The sequence below is a fragment of the Pelophylax lessonae genome, assembly GCF_965119305.1.
Source record: "Pelophylax lessonae genome assembly, chromosome: 13".
Lineage (NCBI taxonomy): Eukaryota > Metazoa > Chordata > Amphibia > Anura > Ranidae > Pelophylax > Pelophylax lessonae.
This window is the reverse complement of record NC_138780.1, coordinates 182089801-182113236: the sequence shown is the minus strand read 5'-3', so window position 1 is coordinate 182113236 and position 23436 is coordinate 182089801. Positions and strand designations below refer to the sequence as shown.

General features: G+C 43.9%; 1 protein-coding gene across 5 annotated transcripts in view; it reads left to right on the top strand.

Annotated features, from left to right (window-relative positions):
* Window positions 1–23436, top strand: part of CEP128 (centrosomal protein 128) — a 327084-nt gene that overhangs the window by 53576 nt on the left and 250072 nt on the right. For 4 of the 5 annotated variants that reach the window (XR_014224748.1, XM_082242499.1, XM_082242497.1 and 1 more), the window contains exons 10-13: window positions 7137–7260; window positions 9603–9766; window positions 20699–21049; window positions 22093–22309. Coding sequence is in view for 4 of the 5 variants with exons in the window: in XM_082242499.1 (XP_082098625.1) it covers window positions 7137–7260; window positions 9603–9766; window positions 20699–21049; window positions 22093–22309 (856 nt within the window). In the remaining variant the exon portion in view is untranslated. The remainder of the gene's footprint in view (window positions 1–7136; window positions 7261–9602; window positions 9767–20698; window positions 21050–22092; window positions 22310–23436) is intronic. The other variant, XM_082242498.1, reaches the window with a different exon arrangement.

Genomic DNA, 23436 nt, shown 5'->3' with positions numbered 1-23436 from the left:
TGCGACCCTGTCAGGCATTCCTTCCTAAGGTTGTTTTGGGGTTTGATTTGAATGAGGATATTGTGTTACCATCCCTATGTCCTAAGCCGAAACATACTAGGGAAATTGCCTTACATTCCTTGGATGTGGTAAGGGCGGTTCGGGTGTACCTGGCTGTGACTGAATCAATTGGAAAAACCTGATTCTTTGTTTGTTCTTAAGGATAGACCTCTTAAGGGGCAGGCCGCGTCTGCTGCGACCATTTCTAAGTGGATCAGGCAGACGGTGGTGCAGTTCTATTCCATTAAGTGACAGGTTCCTCCTTTCCCTGTTAAAGAGCATTCTACGAGGGTGCTTAGTGCCTCCTGGGCCTTCTGTTATCAGGCGTCAGTGGTTCAGGTGTGTAAGGCGGCTATATGGTCGTCTGTACACACATTCACAAAGTTTTATAAGGTGGATGTACCGTCAGTGAACCTCAGAGAAAAGGATTTTACTGTAAGACAAAAATCCAATTATACTTTCCACCAAAAAGATACACAATTCCACCAAAAAGATACACAAGCGGTAGAATAATATGCAAAACAAAAGATACAAGAATATATAAAGGATTCAAAGCTGCCCAAAATAGAAACAGAAAAATTATCAGTTCTGGAGATACCAATTTCTCAGAGGGAAGTAAGGGAAGCATTAAAGAACTCCCCAACTGGGAAAAGCCCTGGGCCAGACGGGTATACTACCCGTTACTATAGGAGATTTAAGGAAATATTGATCCCAAAACGTTGCTCATACATGAATGAGATAGGTGAAAAGGGGGAGATGAGAGTTGAATCACTGCAGGCCTATATAACAGTAATACCTAAAGATGGGAAAGATGCACCCCTGTGCTCTAGTTATAGGCTAATAGCATTGGTAAATACAGATACAAAACTATATGCAAAAATACTAGCAGCTCGATTGAAGAATCTGATGGCAGAGTGGAGTCATGCAGATCAGACAGGATTTATCGCAGGAAGAGAAGGTAAAGATAACGGGATAAGAACTCAATTGTTATTACAGAAGTCTAAAGATTGAGATGTTCTGGCCCTTTTGATGTCAATTGATGCTGGGAAAGCATTTGACAGTGTGGATTGGGAGTTCATGATCGAAACAACAAAGGATTTAGGTATTGGACCAAAGATGATCTAGTTGATAGGTGCACTATATAGAAATTCATCAGCATCGTAAAAGTAAATGGTAATTTATCGCCACAGTTTAAGATGTGTAATAGGACGAGACAGGGATGTCTTTTCTCGCCCCTGTTCGTCCTGACAATAGAACCTTTATTGGCAACTATAAGTAATAATGTAGACATAAGTGGTGTGATGATTGGACAGGAAGAACACAAAATTACAGCATATGGAGATGTTTTGTTTTATATCAGTAATACTAGAATAATTCTCCCAAATGTCATCAAGGAACTGAAGATAAACCCAATAAAATCAGAAATTCTAAATATTGAATTAATTAAAAAAGAAGAGCAGGCTCTTCAGAGGGAATTCCCATTTACTTGGTCAAAAACAACATTAAAATATTGAGGGATAAATATAACACCATTATCTGAAAATCCTTACCAAGCCAATTACATTGAGGGATAAATATAACCCCATTATCTGAAAATCCTTACCAAGCCAATTACATATCTTTGCTAGATGTGACAAAGTTAAACATCAGGAAAATATCAAGTCACCCAGTCTCTTGGTTAGGCCAAATAAACATGTTTAAAATTATAATTTACCTAAAATATTATATATATTCCAAATGCTGCCTATTGCTATTCCATCAGTAAATTCTAAAACAATAAAAATGAGGCTGTTAAATTTCATATGGCAGGGGAAAAAGTCTAGGGTGCAGTATGTGGCTCTCGGTAGAGATAAAATGTGTGTGTGTGGGGGGGGGGGGGGGGACTAGCGGCACCTGATATCAAAAGATATTGCGCAGCATTAGTGATATCACGTGTGATAGTGGACCAAAAACCACTCAAAAAAAAAGATGGGTTAGAATGGAAATTGCATTAAGTCGAACACAATTGGAATTGAATATTTGGATTCCACCAAAGTACAGGGAACTACACGAGGATACACCTAAAATAACGAGAGTTGTATATAAGACTTGGGATGCGTTATATAGGCAGGCCAAGTGGGAATACAACTCTCCGTTCCTATCACTAGAAGGTACAAAATATTTTTTTACCAGGAACTGAGAAACAGTTTGGTGGTTGGTTAGGGAATTTGCAGTTAAAAGATATAATACATAATGGAAAGATTAGGCTATTTCGCGAATTTAACACTAGGGGAGGGAGGACACTAAATGAGTGGATATATTTGCAATGAAAACATTTTGTTGGATCTTTGCCTCAGCCCATCTGATCAGAAAAAGAGCTGAACCTAGTGGAAAAACTCTGTAATCCATTAAAAATAAGACAGTTTGTCTCGGATATATAAGATGTTAACTGATCTGGTGGGTATGCAGAAACTTCAATTTATAGAAAGTTGGGAAAGAGAATTAGGATTAGGTTTGAAAGCGCATGAGGTTAAGGTTGTGCTGAGAGCCGTACACTGTACTGCCAGGGATGTAAGCACCATTGAGATGAATTAGAAGTGCCAATCGAGATGGTCTATAACACCGTTAAAAGCACATAATTGTCAACCAGAGGAATCAAAATTATGTTGGACGGGCTGTCAGTTGTTGGGCACAATGGTTCATGTCTGGTGGGAATGTACCAAGGTCTGGAAATATTGGTTAAGGATACAACAACTATTAATAAAATCACGGGTGAGAATATTATGGATGATCCCTGGACATGCTTAATTCATAGAACAAATAGATCTCTAAAGCAATATAGAAATTCAATAGTTCCAAACCTGCAAAATGCAGCGAGAGGGACAATTACATAAAGATGGCTTGATACAGAAGACCCTACCATAAGGGAGTGGTGTGGCAGTGTTAAATATATCTATAAGAACAAGGGTGAGGAGACTGCGCTCAAACAAAAATATATATAAATGTGAATAATAAGGTGGGGTCTCTATTGTGACATGTCCAAAAGTGATTTTTTTTCCTACATGTCACAGCAGAGACCCCACTGGTATTGTATTTTGTGGTATAGACAAGGTTGAACCACATTGGAGAAGGAGCAACATAACCCAGAGGGTGTCCAAGAACGAGACTGAATGTATTTTTAAAATGAACACTTTACACCCAATGGGCATGAATATGGATATAGACCTTAATTTTTTTATTTCTAATTATTAAATCTACTGCATCATTTTATTTAAAAATAGATTAAAATTAAAACTAGATTACATTTTAAAACGTATATGTTAATTCTAAATTGACTTAAATTTTAAATAAAAGTAATTTGAAATTAGTAATTTTTAACCAATTTGCCATATTTAATATACATTTAATAGGTTTTCAAGCATACATAGTAATATATCAGATATATCTGTATACGTTTTATGGCAAATTATTTGGTTACTGATGCATATTTAAACAAGGAACTGACGTAGGCAATCATGTGACTCCTGAGGACGTCAGACGTTTGCTGACGAAACGCATCGAGTCTAGGGTACACCGCTATGTCACTTCCGGTCGTTGGAACGCGGAACATCGTTCCAGACCTCGCAATTGTAATTCCATTCTGCTGGCATATTTATTCGGAAATGTAAGTTGCTATATTCTTAATAAATGGAAGTTTAAGTTTACTACACCATATAAAGCCTCCAACCTTTCTCTGCATATTGCCTGGGTTTCGTTTTGGTACCGAGTGGACCGCTGTGGTGATCTACTACTATACTGCCAATATTCAAGGGACATCTGGTAAGTGGGCTGTGCATGTGGTGTTGGTGGAGGAGTGCACAAACCCACGAATGAGAAAGTGGCTCTTGAGATAAGGAAATCCACCATACTCACCCCTAGGATTTTTGGCACAATTTTTGTGGACACAGAATTCACCTTATTATTCACATTTTATATACGTTTTGTTGGACTTCTTGTTTGAGCGTGGTCTCCTCACCTTATTTCCTATTAATTCAAGCCTAGTTGCTTTTGCAGTGGCCGCTCAGCACAATTGTATTTGTACACAGATATTTTATTTACATGGATATTCACTTTTGTCTATTTATTCATACGGATATTCACTTATATTTATTGATCTATGTATTTATTCCTTCAAGTATTTGTTATATATACTTTTTTCACTGAATCACTTATTTGTACCTGTGCGCAATTGCATTGGTGTCATATACACAATTTTTTCCAGAGTTTAATATATCTATGATATGGAATACCTGTGTAGCAGCACGGAAGAACAAGTATATAGCTTCTACAATAAATGGAGAAAATGGAAAGATTTTAAAAAGACCAGTGATTACGTAGAAATATGGAAAGATCAGGAAGGGGGGGGGGGGGTGACTAAAGACTGGGGTATGTGAAACTATATAGAAAGGAGGGGTAGAGCGCAACAGGGGAAGGGAGTGGAATGTAGGGGGATGGAGGGATTGGGAGTGGAGGAATATAGAGGGAATAGGATGAGTTTGTAATGTGGAAGACATTTTTTTTCCTCTGTTGTCTGTGGAATTGAATTGAAAATTAATAAAAATTATTAAAATAAAAAGCTGCCATAACCCCTGTATTTTCTTACAGGGCGGGCGGTCCTCTTTCACATAAAAGTGGTGCCGGCAGCGGATTCACTTTTATGGGCGGTGGGAGAGATGCCCAACCCCCCCCCCCTCCCCAGCTGCTTCCAGGGGGTTTTCCCTGCTTACCAGGGCCGTCTGTAGCCCTGCCAGGGTCTAGAAAGGTTTTGACCCAGAGTTCTCCCAGGGAGCTTTTGAAATGAAGAGGGAACTGGTTTTTCAGTTTCCTTGGTGTTTTAAAAAGTCCAGTTTGGGACCTGGAGCCTGGAGATTTCTAAGTGATCCGGGTGGGATGAAATCCCCAATCTTGGGTCCAGCTATTCAGTATAGCCTGCATACTAATTGGTTAGGTGTGTGCTGGGCTTTTAATAATGACTTTACCATGGTTCTGGGCTCCACCCCGGCAGACAGAAAGTCTGGTTCAGGAGTCAGGAGGGATCCACATGGAGGTCAGTGCAGCACGAGGATGTAGGAGACAGACAAGGGCCTGGAGTTTAAGGCCACAGCAGCAGCTCTGCAAGTTCAAGCCAGAAGGGCTGAATGATCGTTTGTTTTTGATTTAAGATTGAAATGCTGAAAACCCCTGCGAGGGAAACCCTGTTATCTTGTGCCTGATGAACTTTCTTTTAATAAAAATGGGCGAGGAAAGCCCATAAAAGGAAGAAAAGCGAGTGGTGGTGTCCTTCAAAAGCTCTATATTTGATGCGAGTCACTACAGCGTCATAAAAAAGCATTGAAAACTGAGTACATGTGCATAACTCTGATGTAACCTAAAGGTAGCGGAACTGAGAAGATGTGGTTTAGGGCATTTGGTCACACAACGCTCTTCATCACAGAGATCCATAATTGGGGTTTTTGCAATGTTGTAAACAAGTCTCAAATAGGTCCCCAGGTAATCTATTCATTGGGCACCTGCTAGAGGGACCCCGAGGATAGACATAAATTAAAGAGACTAAGGGAGCCAGGGTTCTGTGCAAGTTAAGACTCCTGTAACCCTTCCAGGGATGTCACCCGAGGTCGCCGCCGGATCCTCTGCGATCATGAGGTGGGGGATTCCTCTATGATGATTGCGAGCTCAAACCACCAGCCTGTCACAGTTGAAACTGTAGCCAGTTCGGAACAAATGTAGGATTAGTCTTCATAAATGAAAAAAAAGGCCGTAAGATCTCCTGGTGTGTGGAGAGTAAAGGACTGATGGCCCCTGCGGAAGGTGGTTGTAAGAGGAAAGCCCCACCTGTAGGTGAAGCCTAGTTGACGAGCCAAGTCTAGGGACAGGGCAGAGCATGGCCCAATGTTGTAGGGTCACCCTTGAGAGATCAGGGAGAATCTTGATGGCTGCCCCAGTGAAGTCTTTGGTGCCAGCTTCCCATGCCTTGCGAGTAATGGCCTCTTTGTGGGCATATCGATGCAGCCTGCAGATGACATCCCTCGGCCTAATCCCTTGCGAGTAATGGCCTCTTTGTGGGCATATCGATGCAGCCTACAGATGACTTCCCTCTGCCTATTGGGGTCTGTAGAGCGAGGTCCCAAGCCCTGTGGATCCGGTCGAACTCCAGGTTTGCAGGGGGAGGTTCATTCATTGCTCTGCAAAAGATGGCGAGAGCCGTTGCTGAGAGATCTTCTGTGCCGGTGGCCTCCGTAAGCCCCCAAAGCCATATGTTATGTTGGCTCTGGTCTTCCAGATCCTCCAAGTGTAGCTGCAAGGCCACTTCTGCATCTACATGGGAGTCCTGCAGGGATTCCAGTGCAGATACTCGCTGTTCTAGGGTTGCTAGTGTGGACTCCCCAGAGAACAGACAGTCTGATAGGGTCTGCGCGTCTGTTCTGACAGCCTGTATTACCTGTCGATGTGTCTTCTCCAGTCTACCGATGAGGGCCTTTATACCTGCCTTGGTTGGGAGGGCTTGAAGGAGCGACCGGAGCTCTTCGTCTGCCCGCAGAGTCAGAGGGCACAGGGAAGAGCTTGACAGGCCAGAACGGAAAGCCGCAGGAGTGTCTCAGTATACTTTAGTAGCCGAGGAGACAGCAAGTGAAGAAGGAGGATCCTGTGCATCAAGGGCCTCCTGGATGGAGCTGCGTGGCTCCGCCATCTTGAAGTTAGTGGAAGCCGCCTGGGAACTTCGCTGTATCTCCCCTCCGGACTCCGGGTGTACGAGAGTTACGGGTAGCCCTGGTGTTGCTCCTTGCTTTCCGCCTCTTTGCTGAGAGCATGCCACTGGAAGTCGATCAGAATAAGCCGGGGTAGGAAGGAGAGGGTCAGGAGCTCACAGGACACGCGTCTCTACTCGGCCATGTCCAGTCCACGCCCCCCGTTTTTATGAGCTGTGTATACCCTGATCCTTGCCCAGCTGTTATTTGGTTGAATCTGCGTTTTGAATGGCCAACTTTTGGCATGAGCAGGATTTCAGCAAAAGCATGGAGTGTTCAGTTTCAGGCACCATGTTCCCTGTACGCCCATCTTCTCTTATTTGTGCCCTTTAGGTGGAAGATCTGCGGAGTCAACTGATAAAAGTGGAAGAAGATCGCAATCACATGCAGCTCCAGCTCTCCCAGATGTCTCATATTCAGCATGAGGACCATGAGGAGGACAGAAGGGTCCGGGCAGGTAGGCCTCAGTTTTCTATATTACAATCAGTATACATGTACAGTAAATTACACATCTCCCACATTGTGTTTGCCAATTAGCCAAGTGGCTTTAGGGCCCATTTACACTGGCGTTGAGGGGGTGGTAAAAAAGATAGATGAGCTTTGGTTTTAACCTTACCACTTGGGTACCTAGGGGCCTCCTGATATTATGTGACCAACCTCTCCTTACCTGTACTTTTTACTGCAGCATTATGCAGTGTGTGTTCTGTAGGACACTGCAGGCTCCATGTTGTGCCTTTCATTATATGAACATAAAATCGCATGCACAGTGTGGCATAAACGCTAAGGTATCCAGCAGAGAGCGGTATCCACGGTCTGTTTGTACATGGGCCCCTGAGTCACCTGAAATAGGACATATCTACTGAGAATAAATAGGAAAATACCAAATTATTAAAAGGGAATTGTTGTAACAATTAATTTAAGACAAAGACTATTGAAGCACTAGGAATGAAAAGCAAAAAAGACTAAATGTCATGTATCTTTGTTGCTTCACACATAGTTTATGCTAATAATGGGTCTCTACCTTGTCTGAGCTGACACAGAAACATGTTTTATCCATCAGACCTTTCACCATCTTTGTTGCTTGTCTCCTGGACTGCTTCTATGTTTTTATAAGTGAGGTCTCCAGAACTGGACACAGTATTCGAAATTAGGTCTAACTAAAGATCTATATAAAGGATTTAGGGCCTCCTTCCTCCTACTGATGACCCCTCTAGTGATGTAAAGATCTATATAGAGGAATCAGGACCTCCTTCATCCTGCTGGTGATCCCTCTAGTGATAACTAAAGATCTATATAGAGCAGTGGTTCTTAACCTTGTTGGAGGTACTGAACCCCACCAGTTTCCATATGCGCATTCACCGAACCCTTCTTAATTGAAAAAATAAAATATGATTTTTTCAAATTCAAAACATAGGTATATATTTAGGTATATATTTATACATAGGTGCTCAAAATGAACAAAACCATAAAAAAAAAAAAAAAAGGCTCCATAGCTCAGGGGTTAGAGCACTGGTCTTGTAAACCAGGGGTCGCGAGTTCAAATCTCGCTGGGGCCTCCCTGCAATGTTGGCGACTGTATCTCAAAAAACAAAACCATTAAGAACAAAGAACAAAACCATTAAAACAGGGGGTGTCAGGAGGGCACACACTGGGGTGCGGGGGTTGGGAGGGCATACCATGGGGTGTCAGGAGAGAACACACTGAGGGGGGAGGTGTTGGGAGGGCATACTATGGGGTATCAGGAGGGCACACACTGGGGGGGCTGGGAGGACATACCATGGGGTGTCAGGAGGGAACACACTGGGGGGAGGTGTTGGGAGGGCATTCCATGGGGTATCAGGAGGACATACACGGGGGGGGGGTTTGGGAGGGAAGACCATGGGGTATCAGGAGGGCACACACTGGGGGGGGTTGGGAGGACATAGCATGGGGTGTCAAGAGGGAACACACTTTGGGAAGGTGTTAGGAGGGCACACATTGGGGGGAGGTGTTGGGAGAGCATTCCATGGGGTATCAGGAGGGCACACACCAGGGGGTATTTACAATGCTTTATTGAGCTAAGTGAAAAGGACATGCATTTCCATCTGTCAGCTAACAGCACCTCTATGCTAGTAACTCAGTAGACGTAGCCGTAGCATAGAGGTCCTTGTAAACAAATCCACCATGTACAGCTAGCTGAGCCTACCTCCAGGAACATTCACTCGGCTTCCTCTGCTCAGCTGCTCACACTTCCCTCTTCCAGGCGGGCGCGATCTCCGTGGTCAGGTACATCCCCATCCCGCCCACTCACGCAGCAAGCAGCCTGCAGGAGATAGGCTGGAAACCTGCTGGGGGAGGTACAGGGGGCGGAGTGTCAAGTGTCTATGTGTAATGGCTGTGAGTTGTCCCGACCGCAGCTCTGATTTCCCGGGGTGCGCTCGGCCTCACAATCAGTAATATTTTCTCGGGGGGAGCAATTGCCCCTTTGTTCCCCCCCGCCGAACCCCGGAGACTGACTCACCGAACCCCTGGGGTTCGATCGAACCCAGGTTAAGAACCACTGATATAGAGGGATCAGGACCTCCTTGTTCCAGCTGATGGTCCCTCTAGTGATATAAAGATATCTATAGAGCAATCAGGACCTCCTTCCTCCTGCTGGTGATCCCTCCAGTGATTCACCCAATGAATCTATCCACTTTCCCCACTGCCTGACCAGATTGTTTTGTCATTTTGCAGTCATCTGAAAAAAATCGCCCTATTTTTTTTATTTTTCTCTCTGTAATTCTGACCAACATTGTATTTGGTTTGTCTTCCTGTCAGTAGTTGTGGAACGGTCTGAGCGGGAGAAGCAGGAACTGGAGCGACAGATCTCTGAGCTACGCACTCAGCTCAACAGAAATGCGATCCTGTCTGAGATGGAAGAACTGAAACGCAACCTCAACCAAAAGGAAAGAGAGAAGATTAAGCTGGTGGAACAGCTGGAGGTGTGTATGGTGTGTCTTTTTGGTTTGTGTGTATATTGTGTGTGTGTACAGGTACACTTTAAAGTCCTATTCCATTCAGTTGATGTAAAACCTGCATTGAAAAGCCTTCTTTAAAGGAATCCTGTCATGAGAGAAAACATTGAGCTTTCCATTGTTGACCTGACATCGCTAGCTACCTGGCTGTAATGCTTGCTCAATTGCTTTAGGCTCCGTTCACACATTGGCCATTTGAATTGCAGGCGTAATTGCAGATTCCAGAAAACATGGGATGCGTTTGCGATGTCATTTCCCAATGGCCCCCTAAACGGGGTGTAATTCTGCGATTATCCTGCAACAGTTCCGGCCCTTCTTTTGGGGAACATGCTTTGCACGATTTGTCGTGCAACAATTGCAGCAGAATTGCACCGCGTTTGGGGTGCCATTAAGAAATAATGGTATTGCAAACGTATCTCATGTTTTGCTGTGATTCTGGAATCATGGCCAGAATCATGACGATTCCACCCACAATTTAAATTGCCTATGTGTGAACGAGCCTTAATATTTTGAGTTGTTGACCCAGAAAAAGTATACAGATTGGGACTTATCTTAAATTTACCTTCCTGATTGGCATGCTTGATTCAGATGAGTGAATCAGAAAGTTTGATGCCAGTGATTTAGCCCGACAGCCAGGTAACCTGCATTTTCAGAAGAAGATCAGAAATTGCAGTCTTGATGTACAGTTAAGAGCAAAGCTGAGGGTTTTATTAGGAAAAATGTCAATGTATTCACTGACTTGGCCCTTAATGTTTAGTACCCCTTCTGTATATGACAGTGCAACCATTAGACACAGATTGCAAAATATGCTTGCGTTTATCTTATTGCGCATAAACTGCTCTAGGACCATTTTGCCTGGATAAAGAACCAGTGATCCCATATTTCAGCAAGTGAAACTTTCTGTCTCCTAGATTGCCCTGAATCTGACTTGGTAAAATGCAGTCAATGTGTTACCTGGTTCCAATTTAACTGTATGATCTCATAGAGAGAATTTTGACTTTATTTTGGCCTCTTCCAGTCCAAGTACAGCAGAGTTTAGACTGGTATAGCAAAAAGCAGGTCAGAGACCCTATCAGGTGTGCTGCAATGCTCATGTGCTAACAAGGAGCATTCTGTGAGGAGGAGAGACAAGATTGACACTGGCCATTCACATGTTGGGGAAAGGACAATACCTGGAAGTATGCAAAAAAGGAAAGAACCAGAGTAACGGGACTTTGAAAGAGGCATGAAATAAAGAAAAGGAATATTTATTCTATGAGACATACAGTAATACAGTTCATATATTTTAGTAGACAATTAATGTTAGACAGTATACAATTCAAATTGGGAATATAAGTACAATAAAATAGGATCTCACATAGGGTCTTTAAAAATTAATTTCAATATGGAAACACTGTATATATCAATTCATAAATGATTAGAATAAGAGAATAAATAAATATATACAATAATAGAATAAATTATTGCATCCAAGTTTTTGTGTAAACCCGACGCGTTTCTTGGACCTCCGTCCATTCATCAGGAGTATTGGATGCTTATAAAGTATCTAAAGAAGAGGAAAGGGATTTAGACATTATTGCACCAGAACATATGTAATGAAAATATCATTTTAGGAATCTGTACGAAACCTTATACCTTAATCATCTCAAGGTCAGTGGGGCACAAGAGACATGAAACCTAGCCTGGGAGGGGAAGTGATGGCATCAGAGGCATGATCTCCCCCGGGGCTGAGGTGCAGAGAAAGCCAAGCGCAATTGGGGATGATGGAACCACAGTCCAGGCAGAAATAACGCAATTCCAAACTCTGGTGTGGATAGTACCAATGGGGTACCTTTGGATCAGTGATAATCTAAAAAAGGGCATAGCTATAATCAAATATAATAAGTGTGGGTCCAGTGGACTATCAATGTATTAGAATACCGTTGAAGACAAATAGACTGATCCAAAGAGAAGCACCCAGGAAATGTGTGTTGGGCAAATCATATAAAGAGTGACAATAGAAAATGGAGAAAGAAGAGACTATATGGAAACCAGATAGCCTGTGTAAAAACTGGTGCATCAGCAAGGTGCTTAAACTAGAATAAGGTTGAAAACATACCATAGAAAAAAGTGCCTGTAGGAAAAAAGAGGAATCCCCCTGTGAAACAAAGTGGTAGAAGGGAGAGCTAATGACAACCCAGCCGAATGCCCCGAGGCCGAGGCAGAATCTGCACCAACGCCATGTGAAACCGCCAATGAAGGACGGAAATCCGCCCTCCCACATCCAGTCAATTAGACCGGAAGTGGGTGGCGTCAGACCATCCAAGGCGGAGATGGAAAGGGAGGGGAAAAAATCACGGCGGTGACGCACCAATTGGCCGTCACAAGCCCGACAGCCCTACATGGCGCTGATGGATATGGAGACACCCGACCCCCAAATTGGATGCAGTAGCAGAGACAAATAGGGGGGAGGAGCTCAAACTACCCATCGCAGCCCCGGAAAGAGAAGCCTCCTATGCCACACTGAAAACCCACTCTGGATGGACTATACAAATAAATATAATCAATAATGAATTCACAAATACTAAACAAGAGATATAGATATCAAAAATAAATAAATTCACTGTTCTGATGCAAAATGGAATGAAAAAACTAGAGTAGAAAAAAGGGAGAAAGGAAGGGTGGCAGATCAAAAGGATCGGGGTGTGTTATCCACCCAATATAACAAAGGAAAAACAGAGTTTTGATCTGCCACATAGAATATAGTTAAGTAGCCTCCATCCCTATAATGTATGCAAAAAAGGAAAGAACCAGAGTAAGGGGACTTTGAATGAGGCATGAAATAAAGAAAAGGAATATTTATTCTATGAGACATACAGTAATACAGTTCATATTTTAGTAGACAATTAATGTTAAACAGTATACAATTCATATTGGGAATATAAGTACAATAAAATAGGATCTCACATAGGGTCTTTAAAAATTAATTTCAATATGGAAACACTGTATATATCAATTCTTAAATGATTAGAATAAGAGAATAAATATATACAATAATAGAATAAATTATTGCATCCGAGTTTTTGTGTAATCTCGACGTGTTTCTTGGACCTCCGTCCATTCATCAGGAGTATTGGATGTAATTATAACTAAGCTGCAGCAGATAAAAATCGGGTCCCGTAGGATTCTAACTGCTCAACCGTCCTGGGTCTTCTTTGTCATTTTTTTTTTTTCAAGATGCGCCAAATATTTTCAATTGGTAAAAGTTCTCAACTGCAGGCAGGCCAGTTAGGCACCTGGACTCTTCTACTATGAAGACCTGCTGTTGTCATAGAAGCAATATGCTGTTTATCATTGTCCTGCTGAAAATGCAAGGCCTTCCTTGAAAAAATCCATTGTCTGGATGGGAGCATATGCTGCTCTAAAACCTGGATATATATTTCAGCGTTGATGTTGCCTTTCCAGATTTGCAAGCTGCCCATTCCATATGCACTAATATCCCCCTGTACCATCTCAGATGCAGGCTTTTGAACTGCACGCTGACAACAAGCCTGAAAGATCCCGATCCTCTTTTTAGTCTGGAGTACGCAGCTCCCATGGTTGCCAAAAAGAATGTCAAATTTCAATTTGCCAGACCACGGAACTGTTTTCTACTTTGCAACGGACCATTTTAAATGAGCTTTGGCCCAGAGAAAACGGCTGCATTTCTGAATCATGTTCAGATATGGCTTCTCCTTTGCATGATCAAGCTTTAGCTTGGGTTTTTGGATGGCAGGTTGAGCTGTGTTCACAGACAGGGATTTTTGGAAGTATTGCTGAGTTCATACAGTGATGTCTATCATAGAGTCACATCTGTTTTAATGCAGTGCTGTCTGGAGGTCAGAAGATCACAGGCATCCAATATAGCGTTTTGGCCTTGTCCCTTGTGCACAGAGATTTCTCCAGATTCTCTGAATCTTTTAATGACGTTACATACTATGGATGATGATGCAGTTAAAGTCTTTGCAATTCAAGCTGAGCAACAATATCCTGAAATTGTTTGACAATTTTTAGATGCAGCTTTTCAAAGATTGGTGAGCCTCTGGCCATCTTTACGTCTGAGACATTCTGACTCTCTAAGATGCTCTTTTTATATCCAGTCATGTTACTGACTTTTTGCCAATTAACCTAATTAGTTGCAAAATGTTCTTCTAGCTCTTCCTTGTTAGTACCACCTGCTTTGCCAGCCTTTTGTTGCCCTGTCCCAACTTTTTAGTTGTGTTGCAGCCATCAATTTTACAATGACCTAAATTTTAGCTTAAAACTGTCCATTTTCTCAGTTTAAACATTTGCTATGTCCCAATCTTTTTTGGAATTAGAGATGGAAGTTGTTTGCCTGGAGTTCAGGTTTTTGAAGACCAACTTTTCTCAACCAGGCTTCTGTGTTACCTTTTGGGTTCCTTAAAGTCGAACTCCAGTAATTCAGCTACTTTGTAAAAACTGCAGACATACCATGAGTTAAGTCCAACGAGGTGCCTGCTGCCTCGTAGTCTTATCTCTTTTGTTTTCATCTGACAGCTTTATTGTGCTCTAGGAAGATAACTTCTGGAGCTCCAACACTGCTTGCTATGGTCTCATCTCCTTCAACAGAAGAGTCACTGAAACTGCTATGCCCTCCCCTTCTTCTGCCCATTCACAGAAGCCTTTGTATTATGTGAATTTATTCAGAAAATACAAAGACTTCTGTGAATAAGTAGCAGAGGAGAGGGGCGTGCATAGCTGCTCTGTGCTTCTCTCTTATCACAACCAGAGTGTATCCTTTGGGAATGCAATAAACCGGTCACATGTAAGTAATAGAGATAAGTCTCTGAGGCGACCTGCACCTAATTGATCTTGTGACTGCAAAAAGTGTTTGTGACCCTTCTAAAAACTGTCACTGGTAGCCCCTCTTTTATGCAACCATAACATATAGTGTACATTTTTGTGGAAAATTATGCCTCTAAATACGGTTTTTCAGGCTGGTCACGTGACTCTCGGCTGCTCTCCTACTCCGATGTAGGGCAACAGTGGGAGGGGCCGATCTCTCCCTCTGATGTCAGCTGGGGAGGTCCCATGACCGCTGTGCTGGCTGCTCAGCCCCTCTCGCTGTAGCCATTTGGTGGGGGAGGAGGCATGGGCGGGAGTCACGTGACAGGCCTAAAGAGCTCTGAAAAACAGTGTTTAGAGGCTTTGTTTTCCATAAATATTTACAGTGTGTTATGGCTACATAAAAGCAGGGCTGGCGGTGACAGATTTTTAATATTTACTTTATAACTAATAGCGGTGAGAAGGGGAGGGGGGGTGGCTCACAGACACAAGAGCTGACAGGCAGGCAGGGGGAGCTGAGGAGAGCTGTGGATGACGGAGGCACATAAAGTGCCCACACAGCCATAAAAAACCGTGGTCAGTTTATATGGGGAAGGGCAGAACCAGGCAGGATCAACCAGGTATTTCAGGTGCTACAAAGGGCCAAATTACACAAGCACTGTGCTGTATACCATGCTTTAAAGGAACTAGGCCAATTTTTTTTCTTTAGGGTTACAAACACTTGAACTTATAGTGTGCCTGCAATTTTTGCAAAGTTGTTGAATTCCTGGAATTCAGCTTTAGAATTGCTAGGGGTTCCTTGAGTAATGAGCAATTTCTGCCTCTCAGATAAGTAACCACTGCTGCCAATGATCTTTTTAGCTATCTGTAAGAGGGACATTCTTCCCACTGACCATTATACTGTAAGGAGTATTCTTTCCACAAACCACCAATATAAGGAACTTTCTTCACATTGACCACAAGGGTAATGGGGCTGGTCTGGTTTTCTGGTCTCTTCCCTCGCTAACAATCAATGGTAGGGATCCTTCTCTTATTGGCCACAAATCTAAGGGGCTCTCCATCTGTGACCACTAGCATAAAGGGGCACTTCACCGATCACCAGTGTGAGGGAACGCTACATATTTCACTGTGTGATTTCTTTAACAGTCATTATTATATTTATATACACTGCTCAAAAAAAAAGGAACACTTTTTGAAAACACATCAGATCTCAATGGGGAAAAATCTCAAAGACACCCCGAGGATCAAAATGAAAAAATGATGCAACAGGCTAGTCCATTTTGCTGAAATTGAATTGCAGCAACTCAAAATGGTACTCAGTAGTTTGTATGACCCCCACATGCTTGTATGCATGTCTGATGACGTCGGGGCATGCTCCTAACAATGGATGGTGTCCTGGGGGTCTTTCTTCCCAGTTATTGGCCAGGGCATCACTGAGCTCCTGTACAGACTGAGGTGTAACCTGGGGCTATCAGATGGACCAAAACATAATGTCCCAGAGGTGTTCTATTGGATTTAGGTTAGGCGAGCGTGGGGGCCATTCAATGGTATCAATTCCTTCATCCTCCAGGGACTGGCTGCATACTCTCGCCACATGAGGCCAGCATTGTCATGCACCAGCATAGGGTCTGACAATGGGTCCAAGAATTTCATCCCAATACCGAATAGCAGTCAGGGTGCCATTGTCTAGCCTGTAGAGGTCTGTGCGTCTCTCCATGGATATACCTCCCCAGACCATCACTGACCCACCACCAAACTGGTCATGCTGAACGATGTTACATGCAGTTTGTTACATTATGTTCTCCACAGCTTCCCCAGACCCTTTCACGTCTGTCACATGTGCTCAGGGTGAACCTGCTCTCATCCATGAAAAGCACAGGGAGCCAGTGGCGAACCTGTCAATTTTGGTGTTCAATGGCAAATGCCAGTCGAGCTCCACAGTGCCGGGCAGTGAGCACAGGGCCCACTAGAGGATGTCAGGCCATCCTCATGAAGTCTGTTTCTGATTGTTTGGTCAGGGACATTCTTACCAATGGCCTGCTGGAGGTCATTTTGTAGGGCTCTGGCAGTGCTTTTCCTGTTACTCCTTGCATTAAGAAGCAGATACCAGTCCTGTTGATGGGTTACACAAAGTCCCAAACCTCTTTTTGCTTCTGTGAGTTAAGGACCTACAGCTCTCCTAGAGTAACTGCCTGTCTTCTGGAATCTCCTCCATGCTCCTGAGACTGTGCTGGGAGACACAGCAAACCTTCTGGCACTAGCATGTATTGATATGCCATCTTGAGGGGGTTGGACTGCCTGTGCAATCTCTATAGCAGGTTTTCTCAACCAGGTTTCCGTGGAACCCTAAGGTTTCTCCTGAGGTTGCTAGGGGTTCCTTGAGCAATAGGCAATTTCTGCCTCTCAGATAAGTTTCCAATGACACCATTGTTCCTTTTAGCTCTCTGTAAGGGAGTAATTCTTCCCAATGATGACAAGTGTAAGGAGCATTCTTCCCACTGACTGTCACACTAATGTGTCATGAGTTGTAGATTTTTTATTTTTAGCAGGGGTTCCCTGAGACCAGAAATTTTATTTCAAAGGTTCCTCTGTGTTGAAAAGATTGAGGAAGGCTTCTTTATAGGGTCCAGGTATCAGCTCATGCTACCAGTAGTTAGGGATGCACCGATCCGACTTTTTTGGACCCGATACCGATATCTGGCGTTGTGAAATCACCGATACCGGAGCTACACACAAAGCAAGCGGCTGCAGTACAGAGCAAAGCCGCTGCTTCATGTGTACGGCTCCTCCATTCACAGACGGAGTGCATCTGATATCACACCGCCTGTGAGCCAGGACTATACAGGAAGTAGCGGCTCCCATCCCATACTACTACTGCACCTAGTAAGGGATGGCTGAGCCGTTACCAAGCAAAAACCGGATCGGCCAGTGGATCGGTCAATGTTACCCATCCCCCGAACCATCTAAAATGGCCATATCGGCACCGATATCCGATCCAAATATTGGATCGGGGCATCCCTATCAGTAGTGACAGTTACTACTAGCCAAATGCAAAACTAGTGAAAAGCAGTCAGAAAAGATGAGTAGGGAAAATATTTTTTGTAATCTCAACTTGTAAAACCATTCCTGTTTTGGAAGTTAACTCCTTGTTGCCCATCTAGTGCACTTGTGTAATTTCATTAACACCAAAGCAGCTGAAATTGATTAACAACCCTCTCTGCTACTAAACTGACCAGATCAGTATCGTAGGAGTTTAATTGACTTGATGCTATACTCTGATTAAAAAAGCGTTCCTTTAATTTTTTTGACCAGTGTATTTCATTATCAAATTCTTCCGCTTTTGTACTAATGGTTTTGTCGTCTTCTTGCACTGAGCCACACCATCCACCCTCACTTGTACTAAATGACATGCCCATGCAGTACATGTAATAAGCCCTAAGATGTCTTCATATCAGTGGAGCCTTTGGCTTGTCATCTGCACCCATATAAACGCTGCACCGATCTGTGTCTGGGAGCATCTCGCAGTCTTCCACACTCTCTGCTAAGCAATTAGACATCACTTAAGGAGGTTATAAATCTCTGAAATGTAGGCTTGCTGTGGTGTCGGTAGAAAAGAGTTTATTATTAAACCTTGCTTAAGGCTTGCAGAGAGTAACAGCATTAATACATCACCGCAGAACTGCCGCTCTTAGCGTGTGCTAGAACAAAAACAACTTGTCCCCGCCATTATTCCAATCAATCGAGTCTGGCTCAGATTATCCTCTTAATCTCCGAACGTGCCGGCAAAGCTGTAGGTGTGCAGAATGCATACTTCTGTAGGAAGCCTCGTTTGTGACCTGCAGGACGCGCCTGCTTATTGCTTCCACTGCATTTTATCACATCACTAGTTAATATACATCTCAGAATTTTTTGTGTTGCATAAAGTCGTGATATTTTCTTTTCTCTATCGTCCATTGAGGGATTCCGCTTGATGAAAATAAGCAACCTAGGGTTATACTGCTGCCTGCAGGAGAAATGGACACTCGGCACAGCCCATCCACCTCAGACCTGCACAGCTTCGCTTAGGATAATGGATGTTTTTTTCCCTTTTGCTGCATTTATAATTTACTTTGAAGAATTTTCTGCTATCAGCAGCTACTGTTAGAGTTGGAATAGTCCATTTTGAGATTCCTCTCCCTTTTGCTCAGGTGACACCTAGATTTATAAGTAGTCACCGGGACATAAAGTGATGGGATAGATCCCCAATAGGGGTAATTAAAATCTCATACAGATTTACCCTTTTCCCTCTTTGCTCAGAAGAAGACAATCTTTGTGGTTAGATTTAAAAACAGATTTTTTACAAGTGGGATACTTACTGTCCCAAATTTTCTGCTGATTGGCTAGCATTACAGTAATGGTGCTTTTCCACTGCATGGAACCGAATGGTTCGGCTCGCTTTTGTGCTTTTCCACTGCATGGTACGATATGGTACAGTGTTGGAACGGTTCGGTACGGCACGGCGGCGCTTTTCCACTACATGGAACCGAACGGTACGGCTCGCTTAAACAGTACCACCTCGGTTGTGGTTCCAAGAGGGCCGTACCGGTACCATATCCCACAATCCTTTGCATGCAGCCTTGACTGTTTGTCACTACTAGCCACTGATTGGTCAGAGAATCGTTGTTATCCCACCCACTTACTATTAGTGGAAAAGCAAACCGTACCAAACCGAACCGTTCCAACACCGTACCATGCGGTACCATGCAGTGGAAAACCAAACCGAGCCAAGCAGGGCCGAGTGGAGCTGAGCCGGTACTTGCAGTGGAAAAGTGCCATGTGAACACCCTCCCATGAACTACCATTGCTCACGAGTGCTTAAAGCACAAAAAGGAAGGGAGAACGGGTACCTGGTTTTCACCGGTACCTGCTCCCACTCCTGCCCAAATCGCCGCCGCGATCGGATTGGAAGTTCACCCCCCCCCTTTTCGCCCGCAGCTTTCTGTGACACATCACAGGTCCCAGAAGACTGCAAGATCATTCAAAAAGTGCAATGTGAGGCTGGCAATGAAAACCACTAGGCTTCACAGCCAGTTTCCCTTAGTTATGATGCCGGCGCTAGAGACACGAAGCCCGGTGGAGAACGGGCTCAGGTGAGGACAGTGTTGGGCCCCATGGACAGGTAAGTGTCCTTGTAATAAAAGTCAGCAGCTGCAGAATTTGTAGCTGCTAACTTTAAATTTTTTGGGGGATCCAATATTGTCTAAATACATTCCTCAATGGGTATTCTTGAGTCTTGGTGTCCTTATGTTTATTTCTTCCAGATCTGTGCAGTAATCCAGTGTGAGACTTTTCCTATGTGCAGGACCTTCCTGTAATAAAGACCGCTCACTGCTGCTGCTGCTCTCTCCTTGTGCAGGGTGATTTGTCTTATCTCCGCCCCTCCTGTAGTTTTTGTAGTGGGTGGGGCCTACTGGGTCCCTCCCACAGCTCTATTCTTTCCACAGGATAGTACAGCACAGTGCTTATGTCACTCCTGGGTTTGCAAAGGAGTTTTAACACAAATTGGATTTCTAATCCCCCTGTGGCTTTTGGGGGAAAAAAATGCAATTTAGAGCTTTTTTTTTTTTTTGCCTGGGGTTTAGCTGTAAATCTTTTTTCATGATCCTGGTTTCAGTACTTGATGTTCTTTGCCTGGAAAAAAGCAGGGCTGGATTTCAGATGTTTGATACTTCACTAGCAGCATGCTTATTCCAGGTCAGTGACTCCCAAAATCATGACATCAGGATAGGCATAAAAAGTGGTGCAGCAAGGGGGGCCGCATACCTTCATCAGGGCTTGAGGGAGAAACAAATTCTTAGCAGCTAAATAAGCGAACCAAGCCAGTTGTATATCCCTCTGCATCTGTTTACCTTCAAGGCTCTGTTCCATTTAAAAACAAGATGGAAATGGCCTTTCTCATATCTGTTTTCATAGGTGGCTTTTGGATAAGAAAGGATTGGTGGTCCATGAGGAAGAAAGTTTCTTTATCACAAGACATGCTTAACAAAAGTTTAATGTTTTCATTCTCATCATGTATTATGTTGTGTCGTCTCGTAGCTTCTGACAGCAGACATGGAGAAGAGAGAGCGGCAGCAGCTGCGTATGTTGGAGCAGCTAAAGGACATACAGGGCCGCTATGAGATATGTGAGAGGGAGAGGAGTCAGACTGAGAGCAACAATTCTCAACTAGGCCAGCAGCTGGAGGAGGTGACCCAGGAGGCTGAGCGTTGTCTTGCTGAACTACAACAGGTGGATGCCCAGCGCCTTGAGGCCGAGAAGAAGAAAGAAGATCTGAAGTCCAAAGCGCAGGAGAGCCTCAGACATTGGAAGCTAAAGTGTAAAAAGTTAGAACGGGAGCTGGAGAAGAAAGACGAGACCACAAGAGTGACGAGCGAGCGTTGTACACAGGTCAGATTCAGTGACTGTTCTTCAATGACGTGGATGGTGTCAGTTTTTTATTTAAAGTGTTACTAAAGTCTCATTTTGTTTACGTTAAAAATGACAAACCTGTTACTTACCTGCTCTGTGCAGTGGTTTTGCACAGAGCAGCCCAGATCCTCCTCTTCTCAGGTCCCTCTTTGGCGCTCTTGGCCCCTCTCTCCTGTTGAGTGCCCCCACAGCAAGCAGCTTTTTATGGGGTCACCAAGCCGAACTGCTGCTCTGTGTGTCTATTCAGACAAGGAGCCGTGGCCTGTCCCCCCCTGGCCTTTCCTCCTCATTGGTTCAGTGACTTTGACAGCAGCGGGCGCCAATGGCGCCACGCTGCTGTCCCAGCCAATGAGGAGGGAGTCTTGGACAGGTGAGTCTCTTGTGCAACATCGCTGGCTTGGGAAGATGGGGCTCAGGTAAGTATTAGGGGTAATAACTGGGTTTGCAGAAGCATTTGGTGCACACAATGTGGATTTATGTTCTTTGTGGATATGAAGAGATATATTTAGATAAAGTTTTGTGCCTGGAAATCTGCTTTACCTAAATATTAACTTCAAATATGTACTAACTATAATTACTGCATACAGTATGTCTGTGTGGTAACTATTAGAGCCGGTTCACACTACCACGACCAGAAAGTTGCCCCGTGACTTGTTTAGAGACTTGGAAGAGACTTGTGCACTACTTTGAAGAGACAGGTGACTTTGTCTGTGGGGAATGCCTGGCTAATCTCTTTCTTCTTCCTGGAAAGTCTGATAACATGTCGCTTCAATTAAGATAAGGAGGCGACTCCCATTGAAGTATATGGGACAGTCGGATCACAGGTCGCCTCAAAGTAGTACAGGACCCTTTTCTGAAGCCGGAGCGACTTAAGTAGTGCCAATTAAGACTGCACTGATTGATTAACATTTCTTTTGTTATGTCAAGCGACCTGGGGCAACACAAGTCGCCTCACAAGTCGTGCTTGTGTGAATGGGCTCTTAAACCTTCATATTGTAACAACCAATGGCCTGTCTTTCCAGGAAGCGAAGGAGAAGGATGACATGAAGTGTCAGCTACTGGCCACTGTACAGCAAGCAGAAAGTCTCCGTAAGGAGCTGGCAGAGGTACTGGCTAGACGGGCACAGCAGGAGGAGGAATTGCATCTGAAGCAAGTACGGCTGACCGAGGCCCAGGAACAGCAAATGGAACTGGAGAGGGAATTGCGGGAATCCCAGGAGCTGGTGGGACGGCTTCAAGGTAATACCTCTGTAGTGAACAGGCATTGTAACATTTACTGTCTTATTTGTTTTGTTTTAATTTTTGATGGGGTCTAGGGGGTACTCAGATGTATAGTGTGTGTGTGTACAGGAAATAGTGTGTGTGTTCACTTTTTTCAGTTTAGGTATGTTACAGCCATATGCTAACAGCATTATTTTCCTCAATCTATACTCAGTACCCCTCAAAGACAAAGTGAAGACAGAATTTTAGAAATGTCTGTGAAGTTATTAAACATTTTTTTAAAATATCACATGTACTTAAAGCGGTTGTATCCACAAACCCCCCCCCCCCCCCCCCCACAAAAAAAACCCTGCAGGACAATGGTATAATGTGCTAGCATGCATTGCATACTAGCACATTATGAAATACTTACCTTAGAATGAAGCCCCGACACCGCTGAGGGAGCAGACATGGTCCCTCGGCATCTCCTCCGGGTTCGGCGGCTCCGGCGCTGTGAGTGGCCAGAGCCACGATGAAGTCACACCCACGCATGCGCGCGGCAGTTCACTTTCCGGACCTTCAGAGCGCATGCGCTGCTGGTGTCAGCGGCTGCATGCATGGTGAATATCTCCTAAACCTGCAAGGTTTAGGAGAAATTTATTTTACCTACAGGTAAGCCTTATTATAGGCTTACCTGTAGGTAAAAGTTAAAAAGCGGAGTATACTACCGCTTTAAGTATTTAGACCCTTTACTCAATACTTTGTTGAAGCACCTTTGGCAGCGATTTACAGCCCCTAAGTATTTTTGAGTATGAGGTGACAAGCTTTGCACACCTGGATTGCATCTCCCGTCGGTAGACAACCGTTTTCAGGTCTCTCCAGAGATGTTCAATAGGGTTCTATTTAGGGCTCTAGCCTTGCCACTCTAGGACATTCATACAGTTGTCCCAATGCCACTCCTGTGTTGTCTTGGCTGTGTGCTTAAGATTGTTGTCATGTTGGAAGGTGAACCTTCAGCCTAGTCTGAGGTCCTTAGCTCTGTGGAACAGACTTTTGTTGAGGATATCTCTGTACTTTGCGCCATTCAGCTTTCCCTTAACCCTGACCAGTCTTCCAGTCCCTGCTGCTGAAAAACACCCCCACAGGATGATCCTGCCACCACCATG